This window comes from Myotis daubentonii, chromosome 13, assembly GCF_963259705.1.
Source record: "Myotis daubentonii chromosome 13, mMyoDau2.1, whole genome shotgun sequence".
Lineage (NCBI taxonomy): Eukaryota > Metazoa > Chordata > Mammalia > Chiroptera > Vespertilionidae > Myotis > Myotis daubentonii.
In genome coordinates this window covers 55,710,936-55,730,165 of record NC_081852.1, presented here as the reverse complement: position 1 = coordinate 55,730,165, position 19,230 = coordinate 55,710,936, and the positions used below count along the sequence as shown (strand labels likewise).

The 19,230-nt window shown below is 37.6% G+C and overlaps 1 protein-coding gene across 3 annotated transcripts in view; it reads right to left on the bottom strand.

Annotated features, from left to right (window-relative positions):
• ATRNL1 (attractin like 1) overlaps window positions 1-19,230 on the bottom strand; it is a 464,000-nt gene that overhangs the window by 333,974 nt on the left and 110,796 nt on the right. For all 3 annotated transcript variants that reach the window (XM_059661523.1, XM_059661521.1, XM_059661522.1), the window contains exons 18-19: window positions 17,031-17,249; window positions 2,939-3,076 (exon numbers count right to left, since the gene is read on the bottom strand). In XM_059661523.1, coding sequence (XP_059517506.1) covers window positions 2,939-3,076; window positions 17,031-17,249 — 357 coding nt within the window. The remainder of the gene's footprint in view (window positions 1-2,938; window positions 3,077-17,030; window positions 17,250-19,230) is intronic.

Below are 19,230 nucleotides of genomic sequence, written 5' to 3'. Positions count from 1 at the left end.
AGTAGGAAAAGTCACATCTGCATCTTTGAATGGCCATAAGCAAAGGTCATCCTGAAATACCTGACCCAGTGTCAGTGTCAACGTTCGCATAGGCTCAGTTCTTCTTGTCCTCATCATTCCTTCTGTGAGAACCCCAAGGATCAAAGAACTTGAAAAGGTCAAGTACAGAAAACCTAGGGCGACTGAGCATCTGACAGGAGGACTTCACCAAGGAAAATAAAGGATTTCAAGAACAAGAACAGAGGGAGGACAACCTGGCTAAAAATATCAGAGCGAGAGAGTCAATTCAAAACGATAATGAGGTAGCACTTCACACCTGTCAGAATGGCTATCATCAACAAATCCACAAACGACAAGTGCTGATGAGGATGCGGAGAAAAAGGAACCCTCATGCACTCCTGGTGGGAATGCAGACTGGTGCAGCCACTGTGGAAAACAGTATGGAGTTTCCTCAAAAATTAAAAATGGAACTCCCATTTGACCCAGTAATCCCACTTCTAGCAATATATCCCAAGAAATCAGAAACACCAATCAGAAAGGATAGATGCACCCCTATGTTCATAGCAGCACAGTTTACAATAGCTAGGATTTGGAAACAGCCTAAGTGTCCATCAGCAGATGAGTGGATTAAAAAGCAGTGGTGCAACTACACAATGGAATACTATGCTCCTGTAAAAAAGAAAGAACTCTTACCATTCGCAACAGCATGGATGGACCTGGAGAGCATTATGCTAAGCAAAATAAGCCAGTCAGAGAAAGACAAATATCACATGATCTCACTCATTTGTGAAATGTAATGAACAAAAATAGATCCAGAGACACAGAAGCATTGAACAGACTGTCAAACCTCAGAGGAAAGTCAGGGGAGGGTGAGGGGAGGACAAGAGATCAACCAAAGGACTTATTTGTATGCATGCATATAAGCAAAACAAATGGACACAGACAGTAGGGGGATGAGGGCATGTGCTGGGAGGTGGGAGTGGCGGGGGAGAGGCCAATGGGGGGGAAAAGAGACTTATGTAATACTTTAAACAATAAAGAATTTGAATTTTTTTAAAAAAATATCAGTGCAGCTAGTCAATGGAGTTTTTTTTTAATCAAGCAGTTCTGCATGATTTAAAAAGGTTTTATTGGTTTCTTAATATGATTAAATTTCTATAAGAATGCTATTCTGAGCAGAATCTTTGCCAAAAGGGTAAACTTCATGGTTATGCCATATTCTAAATATCTGTGTGTAATTATGTAATTGTTCATTTAATGGCCTCTCTCTGGAATATATAAAACCTCAGGTTGGCTTTTCTCTGACACACAGGATGATAATGTGTGCACAGAAAATGCAAACTTTTAATTTTGTCTTGTCAAAATAACTAATAAAACCAAGATTTCCACGTCAAGTGATTTTCATTTATCTACATCTCTAGATTATTCAGGTCAATGCTCCCAGTTTGCAAGAATTAAACTTCTTACTTTTATATTAGAAAATGCTCAAATTCATTTGCTTATAAATTTTCTGCTTCTATGAACAATCTGCAATATGTGAGAAGAGTTTAATAAGAAAAAAATCCCCCATCCTAGTAGAGAGAAAGGGAAGTTAGTCTTCCTTTTTACTAGCCTCTAGTCTCAGAGAATATCTGTGTCACAGCCTAGTGTGTTTATTAAGGCATTAAACGTGTCTGTAACAGTCTGCTATGGACAGATATTCTTAATATGCTATAGTCTGAGCGATTTTATTGACTGGAAGGATGAGCCCATCATGCCCCATGCTTCTTAACCCTGAGTGCAATTAGTCATTCGAGAAGCCCTTAAAAAGAGCCAATGCCCAAGAATCACCCTACAACCCCAACCCAGATACTGATTCCATTCTTTTAGGGAATGACCCAGACATCCATACTTGTTAAAAGATGTCCAGGTAGTTTTAATAGGAGGGTAGTGTTAAAAATTGTATCTAGACCACGATAAGGCCCAAATCTTTCCTTATAGATTCTTCATTATTTCTTAGCCAGCAACTGAGACCTTTCTGTGGGAACTATATAGGCAATCTCCATTTAGAAAAGGTAGATATATAATCTAAGGGACAAAGATCAACCTAGAGATAAAAGGATTACCAAAAAATCACAACATAACAGGAAAAATTTTAAGGGAAGACCAAAACTTCTGTTAAATGTAGAAGAAAAGAAGCAGCAGGATAGAGGAAAATAGAGAAAAGTAGAACTGAGTGAGTGAAAATGTGAAGGTAACAGCTCATCCTTAAATGTTCTCCTAATGTGCTTCAGTTCCTATTACATGGGCCTCTATTACCTATGATCTCATTTGATCTTTACAACAATCCAATGAAGTATTATCATCTCCCTTCACATATGAGGACAAGGAGGCACTGAGGGGTTGCGTTAATGAGCCGTCATACATTTAAATAGTGGTAGAGTGGGATTTCATCCCAGGATTGATTCCAAACATGTTCTCATTCACATTATGTCATACTATCACCATGTCCAAAAACACCCCACCAATCTTACCTGATATAAGGCATACACAAACTCTTAATTATTTTATTGCTCAAGTCAAAGTGGTAAGTTACTATTATAAAACAGACTGTCAGCAGTGATTACTTTTGAATAGGGAGGTTATAGGTCACTTTTAACTTATCTGTATTTGATAAATATCGTATAATGAACAGGGATTCATTTTGTAAAAGGCGAAAGATTTATGCGGTCTGAAGAGAAACCAGAGCATAACAGGGATTCATTTTGAAATAACAAAAGTTAAATTTTTAAAGTATATCACAGAATTTTTATATATTACTTTGCAAAAATATTGACACGATGGAAAAATTTCCTTTTTTAAAAATATATTTTCCACAACAGGCGTGTATCTCAACTTTCTTTTCTCTAGTAAACACACACACACACACACACAGAGAAGTAAAATAAAAACTAATTACCTGTACACTGTCCTCCATTGGTAGGATCTCCATAATAACCTGGCATGCAGTCTTGACACTGCTTTCCTGTGGTCAGATTTTTACACTGCTCACATACATTATTATTGATGCAAGTGCTATGTCCATTACACTGGCAAGCTAAAGAAAAGAGTAAACATATATATATCTATATAACAATACCAAGTATTATATCAAGACAAAGAATTTATTTTAAAAATCTGATTGTCAGCAAAGTCCAACAAACATTTCCCAAGTTGTTTTAATGTATAACATATGTGGCTCAAAATGTCAATGCAGAACAATTATACAATAAATTCTATTTAGAAATGTTGCCTTATACTCTGTAAAATGTGCGAGTTAGAGATAAATTGAAACATAAAAGTTATAGCTAAGCAGGGAATACTTTTAAACATATTCCCAAAAGATTGTGAATATTGTCTATTAAGTTACATAAACAAAAGTCTAAATAATACAGCTTTGATTAAAAGTGTTAAAATTCACCTTAATTATATTTACACATAATAACAAAGAATCAATTAATATAGAAAACTGTTTGGTAATAGGTTCTTACTTCAAGTACATATATATGGAAGATTAGCAAAAATAATACTTTTAAATTAATTTGCATACATTTTTAGCTTCTTTGGTCAAGAAAAGGTTCAAGGCCTAATTGAAAATCTATGTGAATGTGAACTAACAGAATCAGATGTAAAGGATGAGTTTTTTTATTTTCATAATATGAGATTTATTATATTTTCACATTAATATTGTAATAGAATCCAACCATTTCAGAGGAGAGATAAAGTTAATATATGAAACCTCACACCTTTAGTGACTATTTGGAGCGTAATGCTGACTGACTTAGTTTGGTAACTGTCAAAACATCATCCGCATTGTCACCTTCATAATCATTTTAATCATGATTACAACTGAGACAGCATTTAACTGAACTCTCTCTCACTTGAGGCAGGAAAGCCAATGTTCAGGTGATTTCAACTGTTTCACAAAAGGCATGTATTCTGATTGGTCAGTTTACATACTGCATCAATTTTGAAATATTATAAATACCATCTCATTGTCATATAGCATACTAGCTGATATACATGAATTATACCTTTAATCCTCACAACAATTCTATGTAGAAGGTATTATTTCTAGGACCATTTCTAAGATAAGAAAGCCTGGGTGGTTAAGCAACTACCCCAATCACACAGCTAATCAATGGCAGAAAGAAATACATAATCAGATGTATGACTCAAAAGACCAGACATTAAACACCATACTTCTATGTGGAAAATTGGGAAATGAGAGGGAAATCCCAAGAGACTAGCATAAGGTCATCAACATCAGTGAACACAGAGTGAAGAAATACACCCACATAAAGAGTAAAAACCAAATACCTATATCTTACAAAATTTTTCAGAGGCATAACTCTTTTGTTACATAGCACTGAAATGACATGGAGTCATCATGGCAATGTTAAATAATCTTCATCATCCTTTTAATGAAATTAAGAAAAGTTGTAGTGTTCAACTTTTATCATATATCATATTATAAAACAAGAGGAAGTTTAATAACAAAGGAAAATGTTCATGACAAATTAAGTAAAATAAGATATAAAACATTATGTTTAAAATGATCATAATTTTGTTTTTAAAGATATAAATATGCCTATGGAAAAGTTAATGATGGTTATCTTAGTTTAGTAAATATTCTGCACCATCAATTTTCTAAAATACATTCATATTAATTTTATAATCAGTAACAATAATGTTAACTTTAATTTTTTTAACATTGTGCTTGAAAGTTTAAAGTATTGTTTCCTAGAAAATTTTAAGTGAAACCAATAAGGCCAATTCACTCATGTAAAAATGAAACTTACTGAGTGCTCACTATGTGCAAAGCATTGCCTGAGAAAAATCAAAGTAAGAGATGGGTTGCTTTAGGTATTTTATGAAACTCCTGGCCACATTTTTTCATCACAAAAACAAATGCTTTAACTACTGAATAAGAGGGTTAAGTGTAGCAACTGCATCTCATCCTCACAGATTCCCACTGAAATAATAAGATAACTTGCCAGAAACAACAAATATCTGGGTACGGTAAGAACTACACACAAAAAAACCCAGAAAGTAGGAACCTGTGATCCCTCTGGAAATTGAAATAGGACCCCTAGTATAATGCATTCACTGTCCCTTCCCAAAAGGGAGATGTTCTAAAGGCAGATCTGGGGCATGCGCCAACCAAGAAGCATAATTACTTGTATGCCTCCATACAGCTGCTGGGAAGTGAGATACAAGGATGTCCAATGATTATGTAGTGAATATACCACACAGAAAGCTGGTATGTTTTAGACCTAACTGCAAGATAAATTTCCAGAAAGAAAAAAGAAAAAAAAAAAAGAAAAAAACGGTCATTGCCATAGCTTGTAATTAATACAGTAGCAAAGGAAAAGGAGAAAGCAGGACCCAGGAGACAATCTCTGGCACACAATCCAAATTAAGAAATTAAGAAAACAATTTCTTTTACAATAGCATCGGGAAGAATGAAATACTTAGAAATATTTAGCTGAAGAAATGTAAGATTTGTATGTTGAAAACTACAAAACATTGTTGAAATAAATTAATGTAAAGGTATTTTGTATTCATGGATTAGAAGATTTAATAGTATTAAGATACCAATTCATTCCAATTGATCTATAAATTTAATGCAATATTTATCAAATTCCAACAGTCATTTTTTATAGGAAGAGAAAAGCAGAGCCTAAAATTCATATTAAATTACAAAGGACCCAAACTAGTCAAAACAATCTTGAAAAAGAAGAACAAAACTAAAAGACTGACATGTCTCCATTTTGAAACATACTCCAAAGATACAGTAATCAAAACAGTGTGATATTGGCATATGCACAGACATACAGATCACTGAAACGGAATTAGGTCCAGAAATAACCCCATGGATCTATGGTCAACTGACTTTCAACAAGGGTGCCAAGACCATTAAATGGGGAACATTAACAGTATTTTCAGTAAATGGTACTAGAGTAACTTGATATCCACATGCAAAAGAATGAATTTGAATCCATATAATAACACCATTTGTAACAATAAACTAAATATGGGTCAAAGACCTAAAGTAAGAGCTAAAATTATAAAAAAAAAGTTACAAGAAAATAAAGATGTAAATCTTCATTACTTTGGATTAGGTAGCAGTTTCTTAGATATGACACCAAAAGCATAAGCAATCTACAGAAAAAAAATATAGATATACTGGACATCAAAATCCTATATAATAAAAGGCTAATATGCAAATTGACCGAATGAGAGAACATCCCGTCACTATGACACGCACTGACCACCAGGGGGCTGACGCTCAATGCAGGAGCTGCCCCCTGGTGGTCAGTGTGCTCCCACAGGGGGAGTGCCACTCAGCCAGAAGCTTAGCTCACAGCTGGAGAGCGAGCAGTGGTGACGGGAGCCTTTCTCGCCTCCACAGCAGCATTAAGGACCCCTCGGGGGATGTCCGCCTGCCAGCTTAGGCCCACTTCCTGAGGTCCCGGACTATGAGAGGGTGCAGGCTGGGCTGCGGAACCCATACCCACTCCAGTGCATGAATGTCATGCATGGGGCCTCTAGTAAATAAATAAAAACTTTGTGCCTCAAAGGACACCATCAAAAATTGAAGAGACAAGTCATAGTACAGGGGAAAATATTTAAGATCATATCTATAATATATAAATAACAATATTCTTCAATTTAAAAAATGTTTGAATGAACAAAGGGTTCTAATAGTCATTTCCCAAAGAAGATCTATGAATAACTAATAAGTACATGAAAAAGGCATCATTAATCATAAGCGAAAGGAAATTCAAAAGCACAAGTTACCACTTCACACCTGCTAGGAGGGTAATAATCAAAATGATGGACATTAACCAGTGTTGGTGAGGACAGAATAACTAGAACATGCATACACTTCTGCTGGGGAGGTTAAATGGTGCAAAAGTCTGGAACACCTCCTGGCAATTCCCCAAAGCGTTAAATGTAGATTATCATATGACCTAAATTTCCACTCCTAGGTAGATGCCAAAAATAAACAAATAAAACATGTCCACATAAAACTTATTTAAAATGCTCATAGTGGCATCATTCACAACAGCAAGAAAAGTGGAAATAAGCCAAGGACCTATCAACTGATGAACATACGTGCCGGGAGCCGGTCCATCCTTGCTGTTTTTAATATGTTTGCTCACCTTCTAAACAATATGTGTTTTAACCAAGGTCACCTCTCCGAGAAAGGTTGTTTCCCCAGGTAGGGATTTTCCCCTGAAGTTAGGGAGGGAATAAAACCCCTTAACTAAGTGCCAGGTGGATAATTAATCACTTTAACTACGAACAATCATGCTTAAGCTACATAATCTTTACTCCCTGGAATGGAGATAAGAAACGCCCTAACCTTTGGAATAGAGATTGATAGGATTGGAATCAACTGGTATAAATACAGATGTAACAAGACAACAGGACACAGAACCTAGACACAGAAAATGGCCACAGAACCTAGAGACAGAACCTAGCGAGAGAACATGGCAAAAGATCCTGGACAGAAACTGGCCACAGAACCTAGAGACAGAACCTAGCGAGAGAACCTGGCTGAAGAACCTAGAGACAGAACCTGGCTACAGAACCTGGATAGAACATGGCAAGAGAACCTGACTAGAACCTGGTGACTGAACCTGGCTGGAGAACCTGAACAGAACCTGGCTGGAGAACCTGGAGAACCTAGCAAGAGAACATGGACAAAGAACCTGGCTGGAGATCCTAACCAGAACTTCGCTGGAGATCCAGACCAGAACCTGGCTAGAGGAACCTGGCTATTATGATCACCCAAAGGCTGCCTCCGTGTCATTCCTTCTTTGCCAACTCCGTCCACACCTTTGGGGACCCCTGGACCTGCTGGGGTTGGACCCCAACACATACGGACATGTGTTAGGTAACTGAATATTATTCAACCATAGACATAAGTAAAGGACTGATATATGCTGTAATACTGATGAACCTTAACACATTGTATGCGGGAAACGTGTTTACACATTTTACGTATTTATACATTCTACCAGTGTAGTAGAGCGCGGGACACGTATTAATACGTTTTTTATAGATTAGCAGTACAATGCGGGTAACGTATAAATACGTAAACTAAAGTTATCGTAATTTTACTGAACGTTGCCATTTGCGCAAAAAATTAGCAAAAATGGCCCGCGCCACCTGTTAGCGCACAATAAAAACTACCTGCAAACAATGTGTTAAAAATAGGTGTTAAATGAAAGAAACCAGACACCAAAGAAAATACAAGATTTCATTTACATGAAATGTCCAAAACAGACAAATACACAAAGAAAAAAAGCTAATTAGTGGTTCTTAGGGGGAAAGTAGTGGCTGTTAAAGGGGATGGGTTTTGTTTGGGGGATATTAAAATGTTCTGGAACTATATGATGATGATAATTGCACACCTACTGATTATATTAAAAACTGCTGAATTCTTTACATCAAAATGGTGGATTTTATGACATACTAGTGCTCCGGTGCATGGATTCGTGCACACTGAAAGAAAATTAATTAGAAGTTGGCCAGCGGGGTGGGACTGGGAGAGATGGGCCAGACATGCCCTGGAGCCAACCTCCCATGGCCCCTACCCAGCAGGCCACATCGAAGGGCATATGCGGAATGAGCGGGGTCTCTACAGTAGGTGGGGTCCCTTGGCCTGGCCAGTGGGTATCAGGCCAAAACTGGCTCTCCAATATCCACCGAGGGGTCCCAGATTGCGAGAAGGTGGTTCTCGGTTGACGCACCCCGGAATCGGGCTCCCTCCTGTCTGGTCCCGGGGTGCATCACCCAAGAACTACTGCTGCCAAGTCACCGCAGCTTGTCAGCTCCTGCATTGAGCATCGGCCCCCTGGTGGTCATTGCACATCATAGCTAACCGTCAGATGGTCAGACGGTCGCTTAGCCTTTCATATATATATATATGTGTGTGTGTGTGTGTGTGTGTGTGTGTGTATATGAAAGTTATGTCACTGAACATATATATTATATATAAGTTATGTCATTGAACAAACAAGCAAATAAAACTAATTAGATGAGCTGAAAATAATTTGCACAAATGTTTGCCATCTCTGTATGTACAACATTCATTAAAAAAAAAAAAAAAGTCTGATTTCCCCACCCTCTGAACATGGTCTGGCATCAAGATTTTCTCAGAGCAACAGAAGGAAGTGATGGGGTAGGAACTCTGGCTTAGATCTCAAGAAGCAGACATATTCTGCTCTCTGCCTGCAATTCTAGTCTAAGAATCCCATGCAGTGAAGTCGTGCCTATACTATTGGAGGATGAAAGGTCAAGCACATCGTAGAACAGGAATTTGCAGCTGAGAACCCTAGTTCAACCAGTCAGCGTCACCACTGCATATGTGCGTGAAGCATCTGGGACCGCCAAAACCAATCAAACTGCCAGATAACTGTAGCCACGTGAGAAAAACCAGGAGAAAGAACTGCCTAGCAGAAATCAGCAAAAATAGATGGTATAGAATCATGAATAAAACTGCTTTAACACAGTGCGTTTGGGTGCTATGTTAATAGCAATAAAGAACTAAAACAAATTTAAGAGGAAACTGGAAACATCTAAAAAGAGAATTAGTGAGTTGAAATATAGAGCAAAGGAGCTTCCAGGAAATAAAATATAGGGGAGTCAGTAAAAAAAAATTAAGGACATAGTGAAAAAGCCTCACATTAGAGATCTCCTAGAAATGGAGAACCAGGTGACACAATAGGACAAATGCAATATCTAATGAGTGAATGGCAGAAAAGTTACAAAAATGATGAAAAACATGAAGGCACCGAGTAAATAAGCCACACAATTCACAATCTCAATAAAAAACAAAACTGACAGTTAGGTACATCATATTGAAATTACTGGCATCCAAAAACTAAGAAAAAAAATAAAAAACTCCTTAAAAATGTCAAAGGGAGGAAAAAGATATATTGATGTTAAAAGATAAACAACAAACTGATAGAGAAATTCTTAAGAGAAATGGAGGAAGCTGGAAGAAAAGGAAATTACATCATCAAAGCACTGAAAAAATATACCTGTCAACTTGTGATGCTATTTCCAGTAAAAAATATCCTTCATATATGAAGACATATATACACAATAAAAACATTTTTCATATCTATGAAAGCTATTATAATCTGATGCCACAATTGAAAAACACAGTATTTAAGTTAAAGTTCATCAAGCTAAAGAAATATTATAGCAAAAGGAAATTTAGATCTCTATTAAAAAATGAAGATCACAGGAAATGGTCAAGTAAATAAAAATACTTTTATCATTTCTTTATAAGAAAACTGTTTAAAGCAAAAATAATAATGTATTGTATGGTTAATATGTAGAAGTAAAATATATGTCAATAATTACACAAAGGACAGGAAAAAAGCAAATGGAATTACACTATTGTAATATTCTTACCTTATACATGAAGTAGTATAATACTGATTCAAGGTAGACTGTGATAAGATAAAGGTGACTATTACAATCACTACAGCAGTCACTAAAAAAAACACAAAAGAGGTATAGCTAAAAATCCAATGAAAGTGATAAAAAATGGACTTAAAAAAACACTCAATTCATCTAAAAAAAAAAAAGGCAAAAGGAAGAACAAATAACAAAGAGAAAAATAAAGAAAAAATTTTAAATCAATACCTTAATGGTATGAATTAAACTCAATAATACCAATATTATATTAAATCTTAATTGACTAACACTCTGATAAAGGACAGAGACTGTCAAATTAGATTTTTAAAAAAACAAAACAAAAATAATCAAGACCTACTGGCTGTTTACAAGAGATTAATTGTAAAAAAACAACACCACCATACTGATAGAAGAGTTCCCCCTTCTGCCCATGTAGGATTAATCGCTCACGTAATTGACCTCTAACGGTAAACAACAAGGAAACGTATGAAGCAACTACTTGCAAATATCACAGGCAGCTCAGGAATGGCATGCCTGAGAAAAGGGAAACAAATGTGACTGTCCTGCTTGCTACCTGGAAGCAGAGTAGAGTGTGCAGCTCAGGGAGGGAAACCCAAACCAAGGCCAGAGATCTCATTTAGTTGAGGAAACATAGGTCAAAGTTCAGAGAGGGCATGGTGGCCAGAATTTGTGGACCAAAATGCAACCGGAGAGAGATGTACACAGCAATCTGCAGGGGGGACTGAATCTCTGGCCGAATAACTGAGCAGAATGTGAAACTCCATGAAGCTGGAGAAGGAACGACCAGAAAAGAACTCCCACAGGACGAGGAACAGTTTGCATTCCCACTAGTCAGGGCAGAGAGGCCTCATCATGCAAAGAGCACTGAACAGAGACCGTAAAGAGGCACTCTTAGTGGAGACGATTTCCCACTGGACTCAGGGCTGCTGTGCACGAGTCCTAACAAACCGTAATAATTTTCGAAGTGATCAAGCAGATCCCATGTAATATACCTGCATGCCAGAAAACAGTTCAACACCAAAGCAAATAAAACAAATTTAATAATAAACTGCAAACATCACAATGTCCGGGATACCAAACAAAATAACAGAGCTGGAAATTTTGATCCATATTCAGTAAATAAAGACACACACACACACACACACACACACACATCAATAGAAACAGACAAATAGCACAGGGATGGAATAAGCAGAGGATTTTTAAAACAATTATTAGGAGTTATCCATATACTCAAGAATACAGAGAAAGAAAGAAATGGAAAATATAAAATGACTAAGATACAATTTCTAAAGATGAAAACTAAAATATGCAAAATGAAAAATAATTCAATAAGGAAAGAATAGTCTTTTCAACAAATGGTGCTGGGATACCTAGACACTCTGACAAAAGAATTAAGTTCCTTTCTCACAACACATGTAAGAAGTAACTTGACCCTAGCTAGCATGACTCAATTAGTTGGAGTGCCATCCCATACACCAAAAGGTGGTGATGGTTCAATTCCCGGTCAGGGCACACACCCAGGTTGCAGGTTCAATTCTCTCTCTCTCTCTCTCTCTCTCTCTCTCTCTCTCTCTCTCTCTCTCTCTCTCTCTCCTTTCTCCCACCCTTCTTTAAGCTCAATAAAATAAAATAAAAACATGGTACAGTCTTTTTTTAAAAAAAGTAACTTGAAACTGGTCAGAAACCTAAATGCAGAGCTAAAACTATTAAACTCTTAAAAGAAAATATAGGCATAAATCTTTGGAATCTTATATTATGCACTAGAGGCCCAGGGCACGAATTTTCGTGCACAGGGAGCGGGCCTAAGCTGCAGTCTGACCTCCTTCTGTGGGAGGTGACCGGGCCAGCCGATCAGGGGATGGCACCACCCCCATCACCCCACCGCTGCTGCCACCCAGCCTCCCTCTGTGGGAAGCGACTGGACAGGGGATCAGGGGACAACATCACCCCTATCACCCCACCATTGCTGCTCGGCTACCCTCTGCAGGAGGCGAAAGGACGGGCCGATCAGGGGACAGTGCCAGCCCTCCCAAACACCCCTGCACTGCTGCTGGTCGCCACCCCCCGCCCCATCGCCATTCCCTCCCTCTGCCCATTTTCATGCCCCTTGGCTGGCCTGGCGCCGCCTGCTCACCAGCCCGGCCCCCCACCCACTGGTCATTCCGCCATTCGGTCGATTTGCATATTACACTTTTATTATATAGGACGGTTTCAAAGGAGTATCACCAACAGCACAAGAAACAATAAAAAAATAGATGGGATATCATCAAAATCAAAAACTTTTATGATTCAAAGTACACTATCAAAAAAGTGAAAACCACCCTAGACGGTGTGGCTCAGTGAATAGAGAGGTGGCCTGTGGACTGAAGGGTCCCAGGTCCGATTCCAGTCAAGGGCATGTGCCTGGGTTCCAGGCTCAATCACCAGTAGGGGGCAGCCGATCAATGAGTCTCTCTCATCATCGATGTTTCTATTTCTTTCTCCCTCTCCAAATTTCTGAAATGACTTAAATTTTTTTTAAGTGAAAAGACAGGCTATGGAGAAAAGGGAACTACTGGTGGGAATGCAGATTGGTACAGCCACTATGGAGAGCAGAATGGAGTTACCTCCAAAAGTTAAAAATGGAACTGCCTTATGACCCAGCAACTCCACTTCTGGGAATTTATCTGAAGAAACCCAAAACACTCCTTCAAAAGAATTAATGCAACATTATTTATAACAGCCAAGAATTAGAAGCAGCCCAAGTGCCCATCAGTAGGTGAGTGGATAAAAAAGCTGTGGTAAATTTACACAATGGAATACCATTCTGCCATAAAAAAGAAGGAAATCTTAGCCTTTGCAACAGCATAGATAGGCCTGGAGAGCATTGTGCTAAGTGAAATAAGCCAGTCAGAAAAGACAAGTACAATATGATTTCACTCAAATGTGGAATCTAATGAACAAAATTAACAACCAAGCAAAACAGAAACAGTCTCCTAGATAGAGAACAGGCTGATAGCTGTGTTGGGTGGGGAGTGGGCAGGAAGTGAGCAAAAGAGAAAAAACTCAGGTACACAGACAGCAGTGTGGTGAATGCCAGTGGGAGGGGAGTGAGAAGAGATGGAGAGGGGTATTGGGGGGGATAAATAGTGATGACGGAGACTTGATTTGGGGTGGTGAACGCACAATACAGTGTACAGATGATTTGTTGTAGAACTGTGCACCTGAAACCTGTATGATTTTGTTAACCAGTGTCACCCCAATAAATTCAATACAAAGGAAAAAAAACAAAAAAGGAAAGATAACCTACAAAATAGGAGGAAATATTTGCAAATCAATTTTTGATAGAGGACTTGTATTCAGAATATATAAAGAACTTTTACAGTTTAATTATAAAAAGACAGATACCCCAATTTAACAATGGGCAAAGAATCTGATAGAAATTTCTCCAAAGACATACAAATGGCCAAAAATACATTAAAAAATGTTCAGCATCACTAGCCAACAAGAAATTGCAAATCAAAACCACAATGAGATAACACTTCACACCCGCCAGGATGACTATAATCAAAATATGTGAGTAACCAGTGTTTGGGAAAAATGTGGAGTAACTGGAACCTTTGTTCACTGCTGCTGGGAATATAAAACAATGCAGCTACTGTGAAACAGACAGTTCCTCAAAAGGTTAAACATGGTCTGCATTTGTCCCAGATATTCCATTCCCAAAGTAATAAAAATATGTCTTCATAGAAGCATTACTCAAAAAGCCAAAAAATGGAAATACCCTAATGTCCATGAAGGGATGAACAGATAAACAAAGTGTGGTAGACTCTTATAATGGAATATTATTTGGTAAAAAAGTGAAGTACTGAGACATGCTGTTACATGACTAAAACTTGAAAATATTATGCATAGGAAAAGAAGCCAGTCCCAAAAGACAACAATTGTATAATTCAATTTACATAAAATATCCAGAATAGGCAAATCCATAGAGATACAAAGATTAGTGGTTGCCTACAGCTCACAAGAATAAGAGGGGGTTCAACGTGCAGTGACTGTTAGTAAGTATCAGGTTTCTACTGGGGAATGGCAAAAATGTTGTTGTTGTTTTAAATCTTTATTGTTAAAAGTATTACATAGATTCTCCTTTTCCCCCCATTTAACCTCTTCAGCCCACACCCTACCTCTCCCCCCTCCCAGGCCCTCACCACTCCAGTGTCTGTGTCCAAGGGTTATGCATATAAGCATACAAGTTCATTGGTTGATCGCTTCCCACCCACCCTCCCCTGCCTTCACTCTTTTTAAATTTATTGTAGTGATAGTTGCATAATTCCGTGAATATAATAAAAACCACTGAGTTATAGACTTTAAATGGGTAAGTTGTATGATACGATACGCTTATGTGTCAATGAAGCTAGGTTACAGTACCCAGTTATTTAATCAAGATGGTGCCCTCTTGAGTGTGGCAGGGACCTGTGCATGTGATGGGATGGTCACTCTATGATTAGGTATGTTACATGCCCAGCTGAGTTTTTAAAAGGGAGATCATCCTGGATGGCCCAATCAGGTGAAGCCTTATAAGGAGCTGGCCTCCACTTGAAGAAGGAGATTAAAAGTGTGAGAGATCCATTTGAGATTTTGAGACTCTACATTGCAAGTTGGCGATGAAGGGGTTGGGGGGTGCCATGTGTGAGAGAATGTAAGCATTCCTTAGAATCTGAGTGGCCACTGGCTGACAGCCAACTGGAAAACAGGCACCTCAGTCCTAAAACCAAAAGGAACTGAATTCCACCAACACTATGGATGACCCTGGAAGCAGATTTTTCTCCAGATCTTTCAAACAAAACTCGGCCTGCCCGACACCTTGGTTTCAGCCTTTGAGACTTGGAGCAGAGAAGCCAGCCAGGCCAGGCCCCAACTTCAGACATACAGAACTGTGAACTATAAACGGGTATTGTTTAAGCCTCTAAATTTATGGTAATTTTTAATGCTGCAATAGAAAATTAATAGAAACCCCCTCTCCCCCCAAAAAAATACAGGGGTAAGAGAAAAACAAATAAAAGGTATAGTACCAGCCACACAAATCCAAGTAGGAAGTGGTAACCTATAATGTCTCTGGAGATTAAAAGAGGATTCTTGATCATCCACCACTAAATCTTCACCTGTTTTGAAAGTCTGTTAATTGGTGAAAATATTTAGAAATGTTATGCCTTTTTTATTAATTTACCCATTTATCTTTATAAAGGGACACTTTTTTTTGCTCTGGAAACTATTTGTCTGATATTCATATAGCCAATTCACCTTTCTCTTGATTTATGTTCTCATAGGATAACTGTTTCCATTCTTTTACTTTTAAAATAAGTGTGTCTTTATATTTTAAATGGATTTCTTATAGGCAGCCTATAGTTGGGTCTTGCTTTTTTAGCTGATATGAAAACATGAGCCCTTTTATTGAGGTGATTAGGTTATTTACATTTAGCATAACTATTGAAATGACTGAGCTTAAAACTGTTGTTTTGCTATTAGTTAACTATTTGTCCCATCTCTTCTATATTTCATTTTTTCTCTTGTTCTGCCTTCTCTTACATTAAATATTATTTCATTTTATCTAATTTCTTGGCTTATTAGCTGTGGATTTCTGTGTTATGTTAAGAGTGTCAAAGAGTTTGTGGATATAGTTAAAACCACCACAGTCATTAATAACTATCTTATCTGGTCCTTGTGTCAGGTTGATTCCTCTTCTAGACCACTCTTTCCCGAATACTCCTAGTATTCTCTCCCTCCTCTACTTAAGGTGTTTATTACAAATCCCCTCTCAGGAAGATCTTTTCTCACCACCCTATTTTAAATGGCTAGCCATATTCACCCTTCCTGGCCTTCTTTATTTAATAGCACCTATCACCATCTAACGTCATATGTGTATGCGTAACTTCAATGAGAATACAAGCTCCATGAATACAGACTCCATGAATGATTTTAAACTTATTTGTTGCATCTCTAGCATCTAAAATATTCCTTAGCACATAGTAGGCACTCAACAAAAATATGGACTAAAAAACAAACAAACACAAACAAATCCTAAAATCTAGTAATTATTGACCTTCAAAAATGAATGGTAGTGAATACCAAAGGCAACTTTCAAAATGAGGCCAGGTGACTCCATCATAGGTATTAGAGAGAAAAATTCCTATTCTTACCATGAAGTTTGACTGAATACTAGGAGTTACCTTTGAATTCTAAGATATAATACTAGGATAAAAAACAGGCATAAGCCAATATTATTTCCTCTTAAAAATTGATATGAAACCAAATCTAATAATTATTCGAAATGCATCTGGTTAGCCTATTTAACAATTCCAAACAGAATACCATCAATACAACGAAGTGGATATAGGGGAAAATATTTTTTATCTCTGAATTTTGAGCCTCATCTTGTTATTCTTTTTCTAAATCTTTATTACAAGAAAGAAAAAAAAATATCCTTGGTTTTGAAATTGAAAACACACTTTGATTGAAAAACTGAATTGTCTGAAAAACCGCAATTGTTACAATCACACGTTTCTTACCTGGACACTGGATAAAGGACCACTCATAGTTCTTTTCTTTTGGACAAAGACTGGAGTCAAGAACCATCTCATTGCTGTGCGTTCCCACGAGCTTCATGGGTCCTCGCGAAGATCCTTCAATGCAGTGTCCTCTTCCTGTGTTACTAGGATCATTGCACCAGCCACACCCAGGCTGTTCCAGGCACTGTCCACAGGTTCTCAATCCAGAACAATTCTGAGCTGTGTGACAGGAACATTAACAAGCACGTTACATGACTTTATACTCAAGTAGAAGTGTAAGCTAATGAAGAAATAAATAAGATCTGAGAAAAAAGACTGTAAAAGGTCACCTGTAGTTTAAACATTTTGGTAATAATGCCTAAGAAAGCAACTACTTAAAGCAAAGAAAACATTCATCATGAACAATGAGGAGATAAATGGACTGACATGAGGGTTAGAAATGGTGGTGAGTATGACATGGAGAAAAATGAAGTCAGAACTTAAAGTCTCCTGAGCTTTGCCAGGATTAGGGCCTTCGGGGAGCCTATGAGGAGCCTACAGCCCACACTTCTTTTGTCTGTGATGTACAGCCACGTTCGCTACTATTGTGCCTAGTGAAGGCCTTCGAGGAAAATCTGCAATCTGCCGGGGAATGGTCAGTGTTGTGATGCCTGCCCATCCCTGTGATGGCTGAGCCACATTAGGACTGTCTCGTATTGATGATGCTCTATCCAGGGGTCCAAGATGCTAGTATCTGGCTGTCCTGTGATGAGTAAAATTCAGTCTCCACCCAAAGAGCCATCTGGATGGGAACATGGAACTTGGATCCTCTGCCTCCGTCAGGCAACCAGCAGACAGGCTGTCTCTGACTTTCAGGGCAGAAAGCCTATCAATACTGGGATGCCTTTTGCAAGGATGAACCTGTTGTAGTCTGCCATCACGTAATAGTTCCTATGTAATATTTAAAAATTTTAATTCATAATCAGAGTAGCCTATATTGGGCTGAGGTGCTCTTTGAGTACTGATACTTTGCTAGAACAGGCACACTGTCTTGGGAATTGTGTATCCACAGAAGATGGTGACACAGGGACAAGGCACCAAGAAAAATTTCTTCTAGTAGATTTTTGGCAGATTTAGTTTCACTTTGTGGTAATAATAACTTAATTGCCACTTGGTATTTTAATATTACGGGGTACAAAATGTACCCAGTAAGATTTCTGTAAACAATGGCAAAACTGAACATCGAGATTCAATATAGAGGACCATGCAGGAATAACAGAATATTACATTTAAAAATTCATCAATTACAATATGATTTGTTGTTAGGAATTTGTTGCATGCTAAGCATTTCAGAGATTGGAAGCAAAAAGGTGGAAAATGAGTACCATCTCCTATATTTATTTAATAATAAATTATAAAAGAAAGAATATTCTTTGAGTCATTAAACACAAGTGACTAATGTTAACCCTGTAGGAAATTCATTCTTTAGCCTTCAATGCTGACTCAAAAACTGACAGACTCTATTGGTTTTTCTTTTTCTCACAGAAAACAGTAATAGAAAAGCTTCATAAATTATGGATGATACAAAGACTATGTATGATCTACAAGTAATCAGAGCAATCAATTTTATTTTATTTATTTTTGGCTTTTTGAAAGATTAAGTTGTAAAGTATTTATTTATTTATTTATTTATTTATTTATTTATTTATTTTATTGCTTAAAGTATTACAAAGGGTATTACATATGTGTCCTTTTTTTCCCAGCCCTTGAAGGCTGTAAAGTATTTAATGTTTTTTGAAATATATAAGAATTTGAAAAATTAATTTGCAAGAATTTATGTCATCAAATGATTACTGACAATTTCCAGTTTCCAGTCCAACAGATAATGAGTTAGAAGTCACCATTCATCCTAACAAAAAGTAAAAAGTAGCACAAAATGGAAAATCAGCAATTCTTCTTATATCCATCAGAGTTGTGAGGCCATATGGTAAACCACTATCCCCTAAATTGGAGAGGCAGACAGGTGGATGGAGAACATCACAATTTACCTAAGTAACCTCTGCAGGACTCAGGGTCAGAGTCAGAAAACCTGACCTGTGAGTGAGGAACTGCTGGAAGCTGACTGTGGACAACTCTGGGAGTTAAACTCTCCAGGGCACCCAGTGATTGGAGGAATCCCACACTGTTATGAGCTTTATCTCCAGAAGCTTTATCTCCAGGT